General features: G+C 32.5%; 2 protein-coding genes across 2 annotated transcripts in view; one reads left to right on the plus strand and one right to left on the minus strand.

Annotated features, from left to right (window-relative positions):
• The window catches only part of LOC108558345, a 33,637-nt gene extending 18,595 nt beyond the window's left edge, over positions 1-15,042 (plus strand). Inside the window, exons 3-11 of the mRNA XM_017915239.1 lie at positions 8,809-9,053; positions 9,110-11,508; positions 11,567-11,734; positions 11,797-12,347; positions 12,395-12,692; positions 12,806-12,982; positions 14,095-14,265; positions 14,329-14,575; positions 14,637-15,042. Coding sequence (XP_017770728.1) covers positions 8,809-9,053; positions 9,110-11,508; positions 11,567-11,734; positions 11,797-12,347; positions 12,395-12,692; positions 12,806-12,982; positions 14,095-14,265; positions 14,329-14,575; positions 14,637-14,956 — 4,576 coding nt within the window. The 3' untranslated portion in view covers positions 14,957-15,042. The remainder of the gene's footprint in view (positions 1-8,808; positions 9,054-9,109; positions 11,509-11,566; positions 11,735-11,796; positions 12,348-12,394; positions 12,693-12,805; positions 12,983-14,094; positions 14,266-14,328; positions 14,576-14,636) is intronic.
• Positions 15,043-15,390: 348 nt separating this feature from the next.
• On the minus strand, positions 15,391-17,582 carry LOC108558346 (histone H4 transcription factor). The gene is made up of 6 exons (XM_017915240.1): positions 17,109-17,582; positions 16,731-17,051; positions 16,521-16,673; positions 16,267-16,465; positions 16,075-16,210; positions 15,391-16,020 (listed from the first exon to the last, which is right to left on the minus strand). Exons 1-6 carry the CDS (start codon positions 17,452-17,454, stop codon positions 15,538-15,540), a joined length of 1,638 nt encoding a protein of 545 aa, XP_017770729.1. The 5' UTR covers positions 17,455-17,582; the 3' UTR covers positions 15,391-15,537.
• Between the last annotated feature and the right edge of the window lie 5,914 nt (positions 17,583-23,496).

Consider the following 23,496-nt stretch of genomic DNA (forward strand, 5'->3'; position numbering starts at 1 on the left):
ATCATATCATATATATCATAATATATCATATCATAATATATACAAATTACCCAGCATTACCCCGCATAGTGAAGCTTCGATTAGTGCGGATTCACTAAAGTACGGTTTGAAAATTTATAAATTCTAAAAAAACAGTACACAAAATTATCTTTTAGTTAAGGCTCTTTTTACGATTTCAAAGTTCTCTATTAGTCCGGTTTTAAACAGTGCGAGAAGTGTTTAACCGGACTATGCGAGGTATTGTTGTATAATTAGTTTTAACGTATATACAAATATATTGATCATATTTGTGATTTAATAATGAATTAAAAGAAAACAATTGCAGGAAATTTCCCGTTAGTAAATTCCCCCTAGTTACATAACAGTGCAGGTGTAAATCACTTCTTAAAGGTAGATGCAATGACTTGAAACGTTTTGATTGTTGGGTTGTTCAAATATTTTTATTGTTGAAATACGTATGTATTTCTTGCGTTAACTTCCTCAACTATTTCCTTTTGTCTATTCACATTTTAGTCATGTACATCAAAGAAGCTTTAGACTTTTTAATTGAAATATTTGGATAATTTTCGGCTTCCTAAATTTATATTAAAATTCTTCAATTTTAGTCTTAAATTTAGTTAATAATTATAACTATAGGTAGAAAATATTTACATTGTATTGTTTAAACCTCGAATAGTTCGTGTAATTGGCTAATATTCCGGATTGTTTGAAACCGTACTAATCTAGGAACTTAACTTGTTTATTTGGACATTTTAAAAACGTACTGTATAGACTAATCCGGACTAATTGAAGCGAGTTATTGTTGTATAAGAAATAATATTTGCACTTTTGTAAATAATTTAGTGAACAGTTTAAGCAATAAATAATTCTTTTAAAAGTCTTATAAAGTCAAATAGGTTTACAGCGATGTTGAAGAATTGCCGCTCCTAGTTTCTCTAAGGTCATTAAGATCCTGTAATTGCTTCTACTTCTATAAAGTCGATATGTAATTCACAAACAATTACTCATTCACTAAACTAATTATAAAATAGTAAAAGTAATTTTAATTACATAAAAATGTATACTTAAAAATTGCACTCATTTCACATAAACAATCATAAGATTAATTAAAATCAAACTATACTTTAGATTAAAATATGATTAAATAAATTAAGCTATACTTAAGATTAACGTATGATTGTGTAATCAAATTTGGGTTTAGTTGTTTTATCTGATTCATAATTAAATAAAAAAAAAAAATGAAAAAAGAAAGTGGTTTTATAATAAATGTGTTTCTAATTTCGTATATCATCTATGAATAATCTGAAATGAATAATGATGATCAATAGAAATCGAAAGTTCTTTACTATTATTAAAAGAAGAAACCACAAATTACGTCAATTTCGTTTTATTAAATGAGTAAAATCAATAATATTTGTTGCGAATTGTATTTAAAAATAAAATAAATACTAATGTTTTCAGAATTAAAAAAAAAACATTTGCAAATTAGTAATTTTAGTTAATTAAAATAAAATTTTAGTACTTATTTGTTTTGTTTATAATAATACTAACAGGTTAGGTTTATTGTCTCTAACCTTTGTAACTTTTTGTAAGTCACATTTCTTAAATTTAAACCTAACCTAATATATACAATTAATATAATTAAAATATATAAAAATAAACTTCAATGAATAATGATGATCAATGAAAATCTAATTAAAATTTAAAATTATGTAAAATTAGTTTAAGTAAGTAAGTAATATAAGACAATGGATCTATTATTGAAAACCGTTAAAATTACGTGAATTTACGTAAACTCGGGTTAAATTACTTCAAATAAGTAATCTAACCTAACCTTAATTAGAATATAACCTAAAACTTACATAATCTATAAAATTAATGTAGTTAAAAGTGTGCAAATGTATAAGAAAAAGCATTGGATCAAAGAAAATCGAAAACCATAAAAATTACGTAAATTCGATTGACAAAAATAGGTTAAATTACTCAAACCCCGAAAAAAAAAATACTTGAACTAAATTTGATGGAATGAGTATTCCGAAAACGTAGCTTTTTTGTGATTGAATTGTAGAAAACCCCGAAATATATAATTGCCTTGTACCAAAAAGTTTTGGGAAACAAAACATCTTCGGATGATTAATGTCGTACAAGAAAAAGGGTATTTCCAACAGACTTTTAGTGACTAATGCAATTATATTTTTGGCGAAGTGATTAATCTTGTATTTTACCTGAAACGCGCATTTTGCACCACATTTTTTGTTTAACGGTGAAATTCCGTAATGCTGAGGTTTCGGGTTCACTCTAAGGCGGTGGCGTGGACAAGGCCGTTCCTCGGATCTGGTTTAATAATAGTAAGTGAACGGTCAACTTTCTACTGGCTAGATCATTATCCATTTAGTTGGAATCGCATTACGGGCTCAAGAACTAAATGCGCCTTTTATAAAGACTCGAGTCAAAGGAGAACAAGAGAACCACGCATTGTTCTTTGGTTCAACTTAATCCACTCAGCATCCGTGTATTAGGAACGCGAAGAGAGAGACTTTATATAAAAAAAAAGAGTATGAAAAAAAAATGGACAGCAAAGAACATGAGAGAAGTGTACATAGCCGATAGCCTTGGCATTTAATAAATTCCTCTATATGATATATACATTAAATGTAACGATTTATAAATAGCCTCACCATCAATTTACTGAAGAACAAAAAGGATGGATGGGAGTAGACGGAGAAGTCGGAGAACTGACTGCATATTGTCTTCTTTTTTGTGTGCTCCTCGGGAGTCTGCTTAAATGCAATAAAACAGGATTAAAATGCCATGTAGGCGATAGCGATCCGACCTCCTCTCATAGTTCCCAACACACGTTGATAGCCTTGGCTTAAGCACTTAACGCCCTTGACTACACGACTTCACCCTCCTAAAGGAACAAGCAAAAAAAAGAAGGAAGAATGAATTGGAAAAGGATGTTTATAAATATACACTTGTAATCTCAGACGCGGAGTACCGTCCTCCTCCATCCACATCCCACCAATCAAGATTTTCATTGTTGAAGCACGACCAATTGATAATTTATTAAATTTATAAATCATTCACATGAATCACCTTTCATATTCAAATTTCAGTTGATGAACTATTGTATACCCATATATTTCAATACAATCTTGCATCAATTCAATTTAAACTTTTGGCAACTATTGTAAGACTGTGCATGAAACCGGACTAATCGTGAAAGGTAATTCTAAATATTTAGTTTGTTTTGAAAGCTTTAAACCAGACTTTAGTGAATCCGGACGGATCGAAACCGTGATATTCCTGAACATATTCTACACATAATTGTAGGAGTTCGTTTAGTCCATTTAATACAATTTAACCAATAGTATGTCAAAGTTTGAATTGGAAAAAAAGGATAGGTTGCAATATAAAATGTCAAACCTAACCTAACTTTATTTAATTGAAGTCTACTCTAAACCGAATGCAAGAGATTTACATGTTTTTAATTTATTTAGCTCAATTTAAATTTAGTTTGTTTTGTAAATTTCAATCTAGTGAATTCGGATTGATCGAAACCGCACTGTGAGAGGTATTGCAGTATATATTCTAAACATAATTGTTACTTTTTATTCATTTTATAAGATTTTTACCACAATATAACATAGTTTTAATGAAAGAAAAGTTAGATTTCAAAATGTCAATATATTTTAAAACATAACCTAACTTTCTTAACATAACCTAAAACATTGTTCCATAGTTTCTCCATAATAATATGATATATAAATACAATTAAAAGTAAGTAAATAAGTGATTAATACTGAAGTATTTGAAACTATTTGAATGCATTTTTATACCATCTTCATGTATAAAGAGAAATACTAAATCTAATTGAATAATAATTTAAATACTTATAATTAATCAGGTTTCAATTTAATATTTCACGTTTTTAACAAAATAATAATCCCTAATTTGGGACATTGACTTTGTGCCTTTTCTTTTTCTTATTTTGTAAATTAAAAAACTTTATTGAAAATTGTTATATAATTTGATTGGCGAGACGACCATTATTAATTTAATCTGATTTATCGATCGAAAAGGTCGATTGCTAAGTAGAGTGTTGAGAGACCCAGCAGATTTACATATTAATTATGTTATAATCAAAGCTCAAAAAGCGCATCAAACCAAATTTTAATACAATAAAATTATACCTTCACATAAAATATAATAAAGTGAGCTTTACAATTTAAATTAATTTTTAATATGCATTTATTCCTAATGAGTTTATAAAGTTTATGATAAATAAATTAGTTTCATATTTAAATCAAAAATAATTTTACAATGTAATTTTTTTTTGTGAAATAGAAACGTATACAGTGGAACCTCGCATAACGAGCATTTCGTTTAATGAGGGAAATTATTTGTAAGAAAACTGACTCGCTTAACGAGCGACGTTTCGCATAACGAGTGACGATGAGAACAAAAGTCCCGGATTGCGCGTCTGCTACATCATTTTTAAAACTTGTGTATTTTTTAATATGTTTTACTATACGAGTAAAAATCCGGAAATTTAGGAACGGATTAAACTCGTTAAGCGAGGTTCCACTGTATTTAAATTGATTGCGACACGAATAATGGAAGAAACCTTAACATTTTTGTATTAATTATATATCTATTGAATTGCATGAGTTGTAATGGATGCATTAAACTGTAAATATGTAATTATCCGTACTAAGTAATTGGTTTAAATGAGATTGTACATGTAATTTGCAACGATTCATATTGAAGAATCTCGCTTCACTCTTGAAGATAAACGTATCTCATTATTTGAAAGTTTATGTTTATAAATCAATGCACAACCTTGGATTTAATAAGTTTGTAAATGTTATTAACGGTATTTCTTAAGCCCTTATAGAAATATTCCAAAATTTTCTAACAAAAAATTTAATTAAAAAAAATCAGTAATTTACAAAGTTTAATACATACTTATTTTATTATTTCCTATATTATTTCTGGTACTAATAAAAAAATTCTATTAAAATTTCAAATTTATAATAAATATTAGACCTAGAATCGGTTTTGATTTGGTAAATTAATTAATTTATACTACTAATAAAAAAAATGTAATTACATTTCAAATTTATGAAAAATATTAAAACTTTTTTTTAATTATTTTGTTTGAAAAAAGAAATAATCTGTTGAAACTTAAAAATCATCATATTTTAAGCTTTGTTATTGATTATTACTCATATAAAAACAATTTTACACAATTTATTATCCAAGAAGAGAGACCTAACTATTGTTGAACTATTAAAGCTTATGTTGTAGACCTTGGTTATAAATCGCTGAGGAAATGCAACTTTCATCATTAAAATTGTTATGTTAGTTTATATAACAGATGCATTAGTAAACAATGAAAATATGAAAGAAGTTTATAAATTAAAACATATTTGATGTCCTGTAAAAATCTTGGATATTTGATGAAGAATCTAAATTTAAACGTATTAATGTTTAATTATTAAAGACAAAAAATGGTACTATTTATTATTCAATAAAAATATCTATCTAACATTCAGTATTTAAAACTTATGTTCTAGACCTTGGTTATTACTGAATGAATGCAACAGTCTAATATTAATATTATTTCATTTTTCTATAACAGTTCTAAAAAGTTGTTTAGTTCTTAAAAAAGTAATTAAAATATTAAAGAAATTTCATTTTTGAAACAAAAAATCAATTATATTTGGTTCTTACTTAAAAGATATTGACTAATTGTAAAAAGTATACATTCAACGTATTGATTATTACTCATATATGAACAATTATTAACCAATAAAAATACCTATTTACAGTTTTAAAGCTTTTCTTGTAGACCTTGGTTACTAGAATATGCAGAAAAATAATGCAATTTCCAAGTGTTTAAGTTTAAAATTCTTACATTAGTTTATACAACAGATACAAATAATTATAGATATAGTTCAAGAAGCATTGAAAATAAATTTTACAACAAAAAAAAATCAACATATTTGATGACTCCTTGTAAATATACAAAAACACCTCTCATAGTGCGGCTCCGATCAGTACGGATTCACTATAATGTAGTTAGAAAACTTCAAAACAAACTAAATTTATAATAATTTTAAAAAAAATGCAACTTTCAATTTTAACATTCTTTATATAACGGAAACAATAGTTGTTTAAAAAAACAACAAACTAATAATGTTTATTTTTTGGGTCAACTTTGTACGCGCTTTCCCCATTCGGCCCCGTGGGAATTGGATTAAAGAAAGCCGCGCGCCGCCCGTACAAAGTTTCGGGTCCGGTCACTCGATTAGGGTCCAAAATTTATTTCTTAATACCGAACCTTCCTCGTCCTGTTCTCTACTTCTTCTCCTTTTTCCTTATATCATTTTGCTCGTGCAGTTTTTCACCTGGCGTATGCAAAACGACGATCCGAATAAATACGGTGGGCACGAGTCTCTGCGGGCGATCCTCGCCGAAAATCGTACAATTTATTTTGTTTTATAGACGTGAGTTGAATACAGTTCGAAGGACGAAAAAAAAACGCGTACCCGATGAGGTCCATCCAATACTTATTAATCATTCTTTTATTTTCATGAATCCTTGTTTCGTTGATGATAATCGGGTTCGGTTTGCAAATCGAAATCTGCAATTATTCTCGTTTTATCGTAATGTCAGAGAGCACAATTGGATACGCATTTGTTGGAATGAATGGGTCTGAACTTACACGATTCTCCCATAAACTAAAACAGAATCAAAATGAAACGAGAAAGAGCGAAATCAAATATGCATTCAGATCGAATTGCAAAATCGTTCTAAATTTATATATATATATAAGGATCAAAGCAATGCTTATAAATCTTAATCACGTAATCCTTTTGTTGATTTGTGAAAATAATAATAATAAGAAAAATGGATTAATAATAAAAATTGGTATTAATTTAATAGAAACGATTTAATTGAGTAATAAAGTTAATATTTTTTGATGGAAACTTTTTAAGAAATCTTTATTACTTTATAATTGCTGCATGACAAAACAATTAAATTATTTAAACAAATCCAATTAGAAGCCAATTGCTAGTAATTTTGTTTACAGCTGTTGCTTTTTGGATATTTTTCACTCAAAGATGACCAACATTCTGGTCGACCTACTACAAAGACATAATTGAGAAACGTATTGTCATATAACTGTGCAAGAGTGATGATCAATTTGGTGGAATTACAAAGATGTTGTGTATTTTGAGCTTCATTCTAGGAGCGAAACGATCAAATAAGATGTTTACTCTTAATAACTAATAAACCTGGAGGAAACAATCAAAGAAAAATTTTCAATTTTATACATAAAAAATCAATTTAACATTAAAAACAAAGGATATTAACCTTACTTATTTATGTTTTCTAATTAAACATTAATTACTTTAACTAATGGTAAAATCCCGTTATAAAAGTTTAGTATAAATTGCATCAATTTAAATCTGAGAAGCTGGACTTTCGCATTCTTTGGCTCACTTAATGGCAATTTTAAGTACACTCCGATTTTTATGTTATCAATTTGCTTGTTTCTTGAAACCATCTTCTTAATCCAAAGAGCAGTTATTTCCATCCATTAAATACAAACCATTAAAATAACAGACGTTTATTAAATCCGGAATGTTTTGCTTAATCATAGTTAAGTGAAAGTGATTAAAGTTTAATAAATAAAGTTACCAATTTGCTTGTTTTTTGAAATCATCTTCTTAATCCAAATACAAACAATCGCCATTAAAATAACAAAAGTTTCTTAAAACTGCAATATTTTCATTGATCTTTGTTAAGTGAAAGTGATTAAAGTTTGACTGTGACAAACAACAGTTTCGTATTATTAATGATCATAAAAATTATGAAAAATATGGGTCATTATTAACACCCAACTGCGACGTTTTTCAACAGGTCACAAAGCATGATTATACTGAACCCGGATTCCGAAACGAAAGTCAAGGGTACGAAATTATTGTCCTACCCACGCAAAACCGACTGCATCGAACCTCAAGAAACAATTAATCCTTTTGACATGCGAATAATTTACATTCCTGATTGTTTTTATCTAAATTTTAATTGTTTTAATTTGACAAATGTTAATTGTTTTTATTTTAACGAATTTTAATTATTTGTTATGAGGGTTGAACTTTTGCAAAGTTGTTTATGCGAAATTCGTGAATTTCATTTGCAAAATCAAGTTGTTTTTTTTGTTGTTGTTTCGTTTGAAACTCGCAACACAAGCACGTTTTCCTTGGCATTTACCTATTCAAATTAAATTATAGAAACTTTTCGGATTCTTATAAAGAGATAGAACTGTCTGTTGGAATCATAATAATTTCGTGCTTACAGCGAATTTTGTAGCGAATTAGAAATGTTTTGGAAGTTTGAACATATGGTAAAAGTATCTGTTTCTTATAAAGAAATACAAATATCTGCCTTTGCAAACTGAATATGATTTGGAAATTATTATTGGAATTGTACTGAAAATAGAAACTTCTTCAAATTAAATTATGAAAACTTTTCACTTGAAGCAAACTGAAAATAGTTATTGTTGGAACTCTTGTAGTTTGATTGATGAATGGAAATATAATTTTAATTATATCCTAGTGACTCAGCAAGTGTTTGCTAGAGATTCGGATTTTTTTATAAGGCTATTAATTTAATTACCTAGTTCTTAGTTGATCATTGCCAAAAATACACTTTTGTAAATTCTATTGACTGAACAATGATGTTTTCTAATTGTACTTCTTTTTTTTAAATATTAACGTAATTGTTAATTTTTTTCAGTACGCGAACTGTACAAGACACGAAAGGATGGGATGTGTTCAGAGATCCACCGACGAAGATGGATTCGGGTTCCATGGCGAACCAGAAGTGTCTCGATATCACCGTGAGGATATTCAAAATAATAGCTTACCTGGTGACGTTCGTCATAGTCCTAGTTTCCGGCGTGATCTCAAAAGGCACGTTGCTCTTCATGACCTCCCAACTGAAGGCGGATAAATACACCACTTACTGCAACAAGGAATTGGGTAATTTATTATAAATTAATTACGTATTATATGTTTTAACTGTATGAAATTATCAGGTCGAGAAAAGCAGTTCGTCGTGAAGCTTCCTCAGGAGGAACGAGTTGCTTGGATGTGGTGTCTGCTGTTCGCGTTCTGCGTGCCACAATTAGGTACACTGTTCCGGTCCTCGAGGATGTGCTTCTTCAAGTCATGGAAGAAACCAGCCTTCTCTCATTTCCTGATCGTATTCATCTGCGAAACGGCTCACACAATTGGAATAGCTATGCTCGTCTTCTGTATTTTACCTGATCTGGACGTCGTCAAGGGAGCTATGTTGACCAATTGTCTATGCTTTATTCCTGGTGTTCTCGGTCTTTTGTCGAGGAACAACAAGGAATCGCAACGCTTCATCAAGGTCATCATCGATTTAGTGGCAATCACAGCGCAAGCCACAGGTTTCGTCGTTTGGCCGATTGTTGAAAGAAAACCTCAACTCTGGTTGATCCCTATAGCAATTTTCCTTACATCCTGCGGCTGGTGGGAAAACTACATCAGCAAGCATTCCCCGATCCCATTCATCAAACGTCTCGGTAAAGTGAAGGAGGAATTCCAGGCATGCCGCTACTTCTCCTACATGTTCATCTCGATTTGGAAATGCCTTTGCTTCTTCTTCTCCATCCTCTTCATCAATTTAGTGCAGACCGGCGAAATAGGATTCTTCTTCTCTGATTTCAACAGCGGTTTCAGCGATCGTAGAATCACCATTTTGGAAGTAAAACCAGCGTTGGGTGGTACTTCCATGCCGGATATTTCCGACTTTATCCCAACCGGTGACGACACAACAGTACCAGCTCTATTCAAGACTTCGATTCACGTGATGTTAATCAATATTTTCGCGTCTTATTTCTGCTACATTTTCGGAAAATTCGCCTGCAAAATCATGATCCAAGGATTCTCTTATGCGTTCCCGGTGAACCTAACGATCCCAGTCTCCATTTCCTTGTTGATCGCAGCTTGTGGATTGAGGAACGAGGACCCCTGCTTCTTCAACGATAACATTCCTGGATACTTGTTCTTCGAAAGTCCTCCAGCTTACTTCTTGAACGACTTTATTTCGAACCAACACGCCTGGGTTTGGTTGCTGTGGCTATTATCACAAACATGGATCACATTGCATATTTGGACACCGAAGTGCGAGCGTTTGGCGAGAACCGAGAAATTATACTTATCTCCAATGTACGAAGGTTTGTTTATAGACCAAAGTATGGGAATGAACAGGAAGAGAGATGATGAAGCCGATGTAAAAACCGAAGAATTGGATGAAATTCAGAAAGAAAAGGGTGATGAATATTACGAGACCATTTCCAACCACACTGACGGATCGACTCCGAAAACTGTTAAGAATTCTGATCACATCACTAGGATTTACGCTTGCGCAACTATGTGGCACGAAAACAAAGAGGAGATGATTGAGTTCTTGAAATCTATTCTCAGGTTAGATGAGGATCAATCCGCGCGTAGAGTGGCTCAAAAATATTTGCGAGTCGTCGATCCTGATTACTACGAATTCGAAACGCACATTTTCTTCGATGACGCTTTTGAAATTTCCGATCACAATGATGATGATACGCAGGTAAATCGTTTCGTGAAACTGTTGGTTGCAACAGTGGATGAAGCTGCTAGCGATGTCCATCAAACCCATATCAGGATCAGACCACCCAAGAAGTTGCCGACTCCTTATGGAGGAAGGTTGATTTGGACTTTACCTGGAAAAACGAAGATGATTGCTCACTTGAAAGATAAAATGAAGATCAGGCACAGGAAACGTTGGTCCCAGGTCATGTACATGTACTACCTTCTCGGTCACAGACTCATGGAATTGCCAATTTCCGTTGATAGAAAGGCAGTGATTGCTGAAAACACTTACTTGTTGACTCTGGATGGAGACATTGATTTCCAACCATCTGCTGTGACTTTGCTTATCGATTTGATGAAGAAAAACAAGAACTTGGGAGCTGCTTGCGGACGTATCCATCCTGTCGGTTCCGGACCCATGGTTTGGTATCAACTCTTCGAATACGCTATTGGCCATTGGCTGCAAAAGGCCACCGAACACATGATTGGATGCGTACTTTGTAGTCCGGGATGTTTCTCGCTCTTCAGAGGAAAAGCTCTTATGGACGACAACGTTATGAAGAAATACACATTGAGATCCGACGAAGCTAGGCATTACGTGCAGTACGATCAGGGAGAAGATCGTTGGTTGTGTACATTGCTTTTGCAAAGAGGATATCGTGTCGAGTATTCGGCTGCTTCTGATGCTTACACCCACGCTCCTGAAGGTTTCAACGAGTTCTACAATCAACGTCGTCGTTGGGTACCATCGACCATCGCCAACATCATGGATCTTCTCGTGGATTACAAGAAAACAATCAAAGTCAACGACAATATTTCCTTGCCATACATCAGTTACCAAGTAAAATGACCAAACAAATACATCAAATACAATTATTTATGAAAAATGTTAATTCCAGATTCTGTTGATGGGAGGTACTATTTTGGGCCCCGGAACTATATTCCTTATGTTGGTGGGTGCTTTCGTAGCCGCTTTCCAAATCGACAACTGGACCAGTTTCTATTACAACATCATCCCAATCTTCTTCTTCATGTTGGTCTGCTTCGTTTGCAAATCTAATATTCAAGTAATTCACTTAAAACATGTGCAATCGTTATTTATAATTAATTATGATTATTCGTTTCACAGTTGCTCTGCGCTCAGATCCTATCAACTGGTTACGCCCTGATTATGATGGCTGTGATCGTGGGTACAGCTCTGCAATTACGTGAGGACGGAATCGGTTCACCATCCGCTATTTTCTTGATAGCTATGACGAGTTCGTTCTTCATAGCAGCGTGTCTACATCCGCAAGAGTTTTGGTGCATCTTACCCGGAATAATTTACCTCCTCTCCATCCCATCTATGTACTTGCTCTTGATCTTGTACTCGATCATCAACTTGAACGTCGTATCCTGGGGTACCCGAGAAGTAGCTGTAAAAATGACTAAGAAGGAAATGGAACAGGAGAAGAAGGAAGCTGAAGAGGCTAAAAAGAAGGCTAAGCAAAAGTCGCTGTTGGGATTCTTGCAGGGTGGAGGTACCAGTGATGATGATGAAGGAAGCATTGAATTATCCGTAGCTGGATTATTCAAATTCATGTTATGCACTCACCAGAAGAGCGGAGATGAAAAGGCTCAACTGATTCACATCGCCGATAGTTTAGATGTATTGAGCAAACGTTTGGATCACATCGAAAAGTAGAATATTTAGCTTTATTGAAGCATTTATTAATTGATTATTTTAGGGTTGTGGATCCTCACGGTCACGCCACTAGGAAACGTAGTGTGTCTGTGTCATCAAGAGGAGATCATCATTTAGGTACATTGGCTGAAGAAGAAGCTGAAGATTCTTCAGAAAGCGATTCCGAAACGATGTCAACGGTACCACAAAACAAGCGTGACGACCTCATCAATCCCTATTGGATCGAAGATCCGGAACTGTGTAAGGGTGAAGTAGAGTTCCTCAGCACCGCCGAGATCCAATTCTGGAAGGACTTGCTTGATAAGTATTTATACCCCATCGATGAAAACAAAGAGGAAAAGGTAATTTTTTTTGTTGCGAACAAATCAACGACAAGTACTGAGTATTTCTGTTTTTTATGAGCTATTTAACTAAGTAATATTGTGAGTGGAATGCTTTAAAATGAATTTTATAGGCCCGTATTGCTTCCGATCTAAAGGACTTAAGAGATCAGTCAGTTTTTGCCTTCTTTATGGTGAACGCTATATTTGTTTTGATCGTGTTCTTGCTCACCCTGAAGAAGGACTACCTCCATATTAAGTGGCCGTTCGGCGTGAAGACCAACATTACTTACGACGATAGCTCTCAAGAGGTAAATGTTTGACCGGGCTTCGCGTGATTCGAAACAATTCCATATCGACATTTATTATAAACATTATTGTTCTCGTGTATTTCGCAGAGTTTGTTTTGGGAATCGCGTGGCCCGCTAGATTATAAGGCTAATGTTGTTACTTTTTACAGGCCAGGATTGCTAGGGAGCTCATTGAGCTTCGCAATAAGTCGGTATTTGCGTTCTTCATGTTCAATGCTCTCTTTGTTTTGGTCGTGTTTCTGCTGCAACTTAATAAGGATCAAATCCATGTTAAGTGGCCGCTCGGGATACGAACCAACATTACTTACATTGAGGAAACCTCCGAGGTATTTACAGGTTTTAAAGGCTGTACTACAATCTGTGGATTTTGGAAAAAAAAAACATGACTAATCGGATCTTTGGTTCTCTTCCTATTTATACATTTTATATGTGTTTTTTTTTATATATTATTTATTTTATTTTTCGTCGTGTGATTCTTCAAATGCGATTGAAACGCACGCAAAATTGTGATTAATTAATTTCTTCTTTAATTGACTTGATTTTTTTGTTTCGTTTGATCCAAAATGAACATCACCACCTCTTTTTGGTTCAGGTAACACTGAAACGACTTGGGCACACTATACATATTATAAAGCATCTCATTTACTAACACTTACATCAAAAGAAATATAAAACCGATTTTTGTTATAACACAAAACTTGATTTCTCTCCAAATATACCAAGAAAAGAAAAATATCAAATCATCCATCAAATAAATCCATAAATCATCTCATCAAATCCATTACAAAAAAAGTTATACTTTCGACCAATCATCTCACGAAATCCTTCGTAAAAAATCTATACTTTCGAACAAAATTGTGTTTCTTCCAGCAAAACTAATTGGCTACCAAAATTCTTTGAAATAAAAAAAACGTTGCGCAAGCTGAGACTCCATCTGCAAATCTGTTTTGTGTTTATTTTATATATGTATTTATGTACAGTGATAACATTTCTTATTTATTCTAATTTTACATGTGTTGGGTATATAAATAATGCCTACTATATTTTTAACAATGGTACGAAAACGGGGAAAGAATCTTGGAAAAGGCTATAACATGTTTCAAATGTTACAGGTGCACATTTCGAAAGAATACCTTCAGCTGGAACCCATTGGTCTGGTGTTCGTGTTCTTCTTTGCCCTCATTTTGGTCATCCAGTTTACGGCTATGTTGTTCCATCGTTTCGGAACGTTAGCTCACATCCTGGCCGCAACCGATTTGAACTTGTTTTCTTGTTCAAAGAAGGTAATCCAATTAAGAATCATCAATTCAACAATTGTGTTAAACGTTTTTAATTAAAAATTACAGAAGGACGATCTATCTCCTAATGCTCTACTAGATCGACAAGCGGTGGAAATAGTCAAACAGCTGCAGAGGCTACAAGGCATCGATGATGGTGATTATGAAAATGATTCCGGTTCAGGTCCTGACAGGATAGGAAGAAGGAAAACTATACAAAACTTGGAACGTGCTGCTCAGAGGAAGAGACAAATCGGAACTCTTGATGTAGCTTTCAAGAAGAGATTCGCCAAATTGAACGCCAATGTTCAAGGAGGTAACATTCCCAAAAGCAATAGCCTAATGTTAATAAAATTAATCGTTTAATTTGTGAACAGGTACACCAATCTTGAGCAGAAGAATGACCATGGGTAAGGAAACCATGAAGGCTTTGGAAGTGCGAGTCAACTCGGTGATGGCCGAAAGGAGGAAGTCCAATATGCAAACATTAGGAGCCAAGAACGATTTCCATGCAAACAACAACGGTAACGTTACGAGGAACCACAGGAACAGTACTGCCAGTATTCCTGTGAAAGAAGTTTTCGAGAACGGACAGGTGAACAAAGCTTTCGAGGAAGAGACTTATGGAAGCAGGACTTCGTTGCCGATGCACACCAGGAACACCGTCAACTGGAAGGGCAGTCTGAACCGGATGTAATTTATACGTTAGCTAAATTGACTAAATAATACTCAAAACAAAACGAAAAGAATACTGCCTCTCGTATTTTCATTATATATTTTTATACGTACCATATTATTTTTTTTGTATGCATATATAATTATTATTTTATACATTTTTTATGATTTTCTTCTTTCTTCTCTATCTCTTGATAAAATAGGCAATAAGAAAGACTTAACTAATTTTAAGCTCAATTTTTTGTATACTCGATTGCCGTCCAACTCAACGGATGGCGGCCCCTTTAATTAAGGATACGTAAAAGTAAATTTATTTATAGAGAAATGTAAATTTAATGTGATACCATTTAAGTAATGTATATATTTTTACATATATGCAAGTGAAGTATAATAAAAAAAAATCGAAGCAATGAAAGGAAAAACAAAGAAAAATTTCCAATTTATTTCGCACCTTATTCGAATCAATTTTATTATAATTAAATAAAGACACGAAAGCGTAACTTAAACTAAAACAATCTACATTGAGGTAAAAAAAAATTCTAAAGTACGTTTATGAAATTGCAATTACTTTTAAAAAGTTTTAAGTACTAGAATCAATGTAAATCACGTTTTGCTTTTGCTAATCTCTTTCGATTGTTCTATAGTCTCGGATTTAATGACGTTGCCTTTGAAGTCCACATCGTCTATTGTAATTATAATGTTCGATTCAATCTCATCGTTGCTCACATCCTCAGGTTCATCAATGTTAGCATCTGTATTCAACGGTGCAGCTTTCTTTGTCGAAACAGTTAAAACGTATTTCGGCGTATCATCCCCATCGTCTTTATTCACAACTTTTTCCAAATCGTATTTGATATTATCATTAATTAGAGGTTGTTTCTTTGCCATCATGTCTTGCGTGGCTTCCAAACTCTCGTAACGCACAGTTTGCAATCGGAACTTCCCATCGGCTTCTTCTCGATACTTGAATCTAGAATGTCCGGCCGGCCAAGTATAATCGTGCGTCCTGGTCAAGTGCTTCGTTAAGATTCCTCCCCTAGAAAAGGTCTTCTGGCACAAGTGACATTCATACTGCGACAAATCACCCTAAAAACACAAAACTATTGTAAAATATAAATAAACAAAATTTATGTTATTTACAGTTCCGTGCTTTTTTATGTAATGCTTCTCCAAGCCGTAAAAAGATCGACAACTGAAATCGCACTCTTCACAAGCCATCAACTTGTCCGGACAATGCGTGGTCAAATGATCCTCGAGGTTCATTTTCGTTACAGTCCTGCAAATGCATATATATTTTAGTTTAAAATAATCTAGGTTGTGTAAAAATCTTACGCAAAAGCACACAGATGGCATTTAAAGGGACGTTCGTTCACATGCCTAAATCGTATATGGATGGCTAACATTGAAGGCTTCGAACAAGTCATATCACACATGCTGCATTTGTAATTGTTTATGTGACCTCTCATATGATCTCTCAACAATCTCTCAGTAGAAAATAATTTACAACAGGTTGAACATTGATATGTTAGCACTGGAACAAGAAAGAAAAATATTAGATTCTACAAACTAAAAATTAATAAACTTACTCTCTGCAGGTATCTGCCTTTTAGTGTGATCATTCAATTTTGTTTTCGAAGCAAACATGTTTCCACAATAGTGACATGCAACGACTTTCTCTTTGGTATGGGATCGAACATGATCAGACAATTTACTCTGGCTACTGAATTTAGCCTTGCAGCCTAAAAACATATTTAATATTAAAAAAAATTGTTGTTACATTCCATACAGAATATTACCTTTAAAACCACAATACAAGTAACTCCCCTTTGCACTCACTTTCGGGAGTTCATTTAAGTGCAATTTAATATGCAACAAGTATTCATTAACAGTCCCATGCAATGTATTGCAACTGTGCCACTCGCACATGTAATCTGCATATATTGCTGGCACTTCATACATCTTATCAGAAGTGCACTTGGTGAAATTACATCTATCTGCAACATTCTTCCCAATGTTTTTGAGCCTCTCATGATACGCATGAAAAGAAACATGCTTAACAAGAGATTGCAAATTGTTATTTTCACATTGGCAATCGCCAAAGCAACATAGATATAAACCTGAAACAATTAACGGATCACTTGATTACAAGTAACACACTTTGTATTATGTATCACCTTTTTCCTCATCTATTTCAGCCTCCAATGAATGTTCTAGCAAATGTTCAGTGAATTTCTTCTCAGACTTAAAATTCTCTTTACAAGACAACCATTCACAGGTTAGATCCACTGGTTCATCAATGAACTTAATGTTCTGCAACTCTTTCTTTTTCTTCTTCGTGCTTCTGGATAAAGTGTAGCTTACAGCTATGTTATCATCGTATTCCTCGTCGATCACCAAACCGCAATCCGTGTCCGGAGTCAATAAGTTTTTATCAAACGACTCCTTGCTCCTCTTGTTCATACGCTCACGGTGCTTGATTTCCTCGAGAACCGTTTTGATGTCACGTTTACTTGCCATCATCAGATGATTGTTCTGAAGTGATACCCCAAAATCAGTAATACTTGAAGCGATTTCATTTGTTTTCTATTAACTTATAAAAACAAGTTCTACACAAACTATTGTATATTTTGATTGGGCTGGTGGCGCTTCTTGGCGCCTATTTTCCTTGATTACAAGCGACATCTATTATATGATAGTAGAGTTATGTAACTGAGCGTAGATCCATTACGTAGAACTTTGTAACTTACTCGTTATGCAACACAACTTACTTATGACCAAGAGCTTCTGGATCATCTTTATTTAACCACACATCGTTCACGATTCTAAGAACTTTTTAAACTGTACTTTTGAATAGTTTTGGAACTACTTTAAAATGAATCTAAGCTTAATTTGTTAATAATTAAACTTTGCATACACAATTAGTTTATAATTATAAGAAGTAATTACCAAACAAATTACAACTAATTTAATTATAATAATATTATATTATATAAATTATAAGCTAAAATATATTGTAACAAAATTAGTTAAAGAAAATTAACTAAAATATGAATTAAAATGTATTTATATCATCATAACAATATGACTCCGTTTGGAATATATTGATTTTATACTTTTGTAAACAATAATTGTATTAATATTAAATATTCAATATTTTTTCTGTTTAAAGTTGTTTGTTGATTATGCATAGCAAATCGTACAGAAACCAAATTCGATCAATAAAAAGTCCTTTATGATGGATTCGAGAAAGCTTCAAGAATAGCATTAAACGTTTCTTAAACATATATTTTTTTTCACTTTCTTTGTAAATGTAACATATTCTATGTGTGTGCAGAAATTTATTCCTTTTTTATTCGACATTAAAAGTGTATATCAGCTGTCCTTGATTGATCACCCACGTAGCTGTAAGGATCCATGATAAACGATGTTACGGGCTCTCTCCCTCGCACGGAATAGGAACTGGACGCGATGGAAGTCCTCCAGTAAAAATACCATAAAGCATTTGGCACAATGAGCCGCAAAATGCGATTTGGGCCCTTCTCTCGCCCACAGAAATACGACAGCCGTGATACTGCAGAAAACGCAATAATGTTTGTTCAAACTTTTTAAATCCCATTCAATTAAAGAATATCAGTTCGAGAGGCATAGGCGATTTTTCATACTTTGTTCATTTCATTCATATCTTCTTTTTTTTTGCAAAGTCAACCAAAGGAAAAGTCAAAGAATTAGTATTGTTGAGAATGTAGGAATAAAAAATATACTCTTAATTTACTTACCTAAAATAGAAATTATTATATTAATATTTTACTAATTTACATTGTAATCTACTACTACTTAATTATAATCATTGCAATTGTATAAATATATAATATATAAACAATACAAATTTTAATTTATAATTTTAACAATACGTAAAGGTAACAATGGAAATGTAATTAAGAAAAACTTGTAAATTCATTAAGAAGCAAACAAAAATTGTGATACTATTTACTTAAATATAATTTAGTACATCAATGCCTCACATAGTGCGGGTAATTCGTTTTGTCCATATCCCAGATTGTTTAAAAGTTTAATTGTATGAAGAGCAAAAACGATAATTTATGTATGAAATATAATTTTTGAGCATATTTTTTTTTTCAAATTATTTTGTCAATTAAACTATAGTAAATACGGATTTATGATCAAAATGAGACTAAATTAGTTGATTTATTAAAATAATTTATGGAAGAAATTTCAACTAACAAAACCTAAATTGTAAGCAAAAATAAACCATGCTACTTAGATATTTATTTATAAAAGTAAGAAACATAAAATTTACGACACTTTCATAAAGATGGTGACGTTATTAACGTATCAAGTTACACATATAGCAATCATATAAACGACTTTCGTTTGTCTTCATCATTGTAGCTAAAAGTAAAACTTCCTGAAAATCTGGAAAACTTCATAGAAAACAATATTTTACTACAAATAAATATTTTTATGTCTAATTTTATATTACTTTATTTTTATATAGTTCTTAATTCTTTTTGATTTTTAGATTTCATTGTAAGATTTTTTTTTTACTGCACTAAATTAAATAGTATTGAAATTTTCATCATAAATTTTATTACCAAATTTTTTATTGAAATTTTATTAAAGAAATTTGCATTCTACTGGACTAAATTAAATAAAAATTTTCATTACAAATTGAATCATTTTATCAAAGTTTTCATTTTTTTTAATTAAAATTTTATAAGAGAAATTTTAGTGAAAATTTGAAAACTTATAGTAGCATCAATAAAATACTAAAGCAGTTAAAAACTGTGTACCTAAACTGTTCTATTAGAACAACCTAATGAATGTTATTACATAACAATGGATGCAAATTGCGTATGAATATTCCTTCTTTTGTGGAAAACCTCCAAACAGATTATTTTTTTTCCAGTCCTGTACAATCTGATATCTATCTCTTCGTCGAGGTTAAAATATGCGGCGTGTGTTCCGAACGACGCACAAAGGGCACCATTTTCTAAGCATTTTTCGCTTTCGTTCGACTGAAAAAAAAAACCTATATAGGAGTAAAATAATGACGACTAGACGAAGGGGGATTCTTTAAATAGTAGTCCCCTAAAAATACAGCGGCAGAAGCGGAAGAGCGAGAGGAAGAACCAATGGCGCGCGTGTTATCCACGTTCCACAAAAGGAGGGTCGTCGCAAAAATGCTAAAAAAAAAATAATAATATAATATTATATACGGCGAGGGCTTGCGTCCCCCAGCGTTATATACTTCATTTACATAAGGGGGAAATAGAGAAAAAAATAAAATAAAAATGTGGGGTCTCGTCGAGCGAGATGAAAAAAAAAAAAAAAAAGGTGCGGAAGTGGAGTTTTTGGGGTGCGGTATTTTTGGATTTCCGTATATTTATATACTGTACACCACGGGCACACTTTTTCGCTTCCTCCGCGTTCGTTTTTTTTTTGTTCATTCTTTTGTAAATAGACGCGCATAATGGATTATTAGTTAGGTGTAAAACGCGTTTAACCTTTGGGGTTCCCTTCTTTTTTTATGCGCCACCTTGTAGAGCGCGTGCTTGTTTTTTTTGTGTGTGTGTGTGTTACGATACGAAAGGGGAGTCCCCCAATTTTTTTTTTAAACTTGATGTATAAAAAAGAGACACGTGTAAAGACGTACAGGTTGATGAACAACAAGTGTTCCGGTTTTTTTTTATGTACGTGTGTATTTTTAATCCCGACGCATCCATTTATCTTACTTAAATAGTTCGCAGCGTTCACGAAGATGTAAAAAATGACAGAGCGTGGATAATCCTGTAGGCTTACAGCTTTACACTACTTCTTTTTACAAAAAGTAACAGAAGCTTTCATGCTTTTGTAATAGAAGTTTATAGTTATTTATGTTTCAATTACTTCTGAGATCTCATTCATAAAATTAATTTGAAACTACACTCATTTGTAGTAAAGTATCAAGTATAAATCGCGAGTTAAACAATTTATTACGACTGGTATTTGCACAGGTGATCAATACTTTTTGCAATTAAAAAGAAACATTAGATTTTTCTGATCGATTTGAATTGATTAAAAAAAAGTAATACAATTTTTTATTTACTCACTTTTAATTATCCCTAATTGTGTGACATTGACCGGAAATTTAACAATTATTATTAATTATTTTCATTTTTATTACATAATAGTTCAATATTGTATAAAAATGGATTTTTTCTATTTAATAATTGAAATAAAAATAGTTTTAATACTTTTAGAGAAAATAACAGAGATACAAATATTTGCTATATATATTAATTGTAGGTATACAGAATAAAAGTTGTTTTTTTTGAACTGTTTTCGACACATTCGTTAATCAGTCATCATCCGTCATTGTCATTGATTCTGATGGATTTCAACGTTTATTTCAAATTCAATTAAATTCAAATTTTGCATAATTTTTTTGAACTTTTGAAACTTTTTAAATATTTGCAATTTGATTGATTTCATTTAATTTTTATACCTTTTCAGCAGTTAATATATATTTTTGTTGATTGGAATTGTTTATTTTTTTTATGTGACTGTTGTAATAAAGATTATTGTTATCAAATTTTATAGAATGTAACTAAAAATTGTGATTTTACTTGTAATATTTTTTGTGTTGCAAAACACGTTGATGTAATTATTGTTACAGAATAAGCACTAATAGTTCTTCTCTTTTGGTGACATCTGAAAGAGATGCGAAGGTGTGATTTATAAGAAAAAAGGAGATTTAATGGGTGATTTTGTGGGCCTTTAACCGAGTCGGAAAGGTGCGTTTGCTTGTCCGTTTTAATATCAAACACGTGCTTTTTTGTGTAGCGAGGATTCAACAGAATTCTTCAGCTTTGACCATGCAACGCTTATGTATACGTATACGGATTTGTGTGTGTGTATGTGTGTGTGTTTGGGCACGGGGGCAAGATGCACCGGACATTGGAGCGGCTCCAGCAGCTCCAGCACCTGGCAAAGCTGCAGATTTCCCCAAAAATGCGGACACAAAAGCCCCGAACCGACAATTGTCACTGATATTTTATTTATTGGCTGTATTGGGACACGAGCGGATTTCTTTATTATTTTTTTTCCTTTTCTATATTATTTCAATTTTACTGTATAAAAACCGAAATTTAAACGCCACAATGAACCGAGATAAAAAAAAACTTACATATTTATATAAGAATCAAAAACTGGACTACGTTACTTCGCAGCAAGGTGATTTATGTTAGCAGGTAAACCGAAAATCCGTGTTTCCTTATCTCGATGCGATGTTTAACACCCAGAACGGGTCAATCTTATCGCTACGAGTATATTAGTTTTCAGTATAGATTGTTTATCGAGCATGTAATTAAGAGGCTTTCTTAAAAAAAGATGACATTTCTGTAGTTGTGGACGGTTTTTTTTTCCTCTCTTCTTGTTGCAGATGAGGGCTTTTGGTCAGTTTTGAGAAGAGAAAAAAAGGACAGGTGATGCGTGGTGCGAGTGTGTGTGGAGGGCTATTTAGGGTTACTTCGTCCACCCATTATTATTTGTAATGGTCCGAAAGAAAATGTGACCCCAAAAAGCGGTGATAAATTGCTGAACTGTAACTATTTTTTTTTTTTTTGAAAAAAAAAGAAGAAAGATGCCAAGATGCGGAAGATTCTATTGAAAATTACGGAAACTATTGAATGAAGCAAAATCGATATATTTTTTGGTTATATTTTACTTTTTAATGTCAATTTTTTCTAAGTATTTAAGAATTCCTAAAGAAACATATAATATTTACAATAACATTTAAAGCGTTTTCTAGTAATTTCCATGGTAACTACATGGTAACCGCATATTAGTAACCAAAATACATTCAGCAAAACCTTGAATAGTGCGGCTTCGATCAGTACGGATTCGCTATAGTTCTGTTAGATAATTTCGATCAGTCCAGATTTACTATAGAAAAGTTTGAAAATTTGGATAAGTCCAGATTCACTATAGTCCAGTTTGATAAATTCGATCAGTCAGGATTTACTATATACCGATTTGAAAATTTTGATCAGTCCGGATTCACTATAGTCCGGTTTGATAATTTTGATCAGTCCGGATTTACTATAGTCCAGTTTGATAATTTCGATCAGTCCGATTCATTATAGTCAGATTTGAACAATTTGATAAGTTCACTAGAGTGCGGTTGTTTAAATTTCGATCTGTTCGGATTCTCAATAGTCCGGTTTGAATGTATTGATCAGTCCGAATTCACTATAGTCCGGTTTGATAATTTCGATCAGTCCGATTCATTATAGTCAGATTTGAACGTTTCGATAAGTTCATTATAGTGCGGTTATGTAAATTTCGATCTGTCCGGATTCTCTGTAGTCCCAATAGTTTAAATATTTAAAACCAAACTAAATTGAAACTTTAGTTTTGTATATATTTAATTCCTCGATTATTACGATTTCAATCAGTCCGGATATTGGCGAAACCTATTATCCGCACTATGCGAGATATTGCAGTATATGAGAAGTTAATGCAATTTAACAAAGTCCTTAGATATGTATATAGAAACGTCAA

Source organism: Nicrophorus vespilloides, unplaced genomic scaffold (genome assembly GCF_001412225.1).
Source record: "Nicrophorus vespilloides isolate i.1.1-1 unplaced genomic scaffold, Nicve_v1.0, whole genome shotgun sequence".
NCBI classification, from domain to species: Eukaryota; Metazoa; Arthropoda; class Insecta; order Coleoptera; family Silphidae; genus Nicrophorus; species Nicrophorus vespilloides.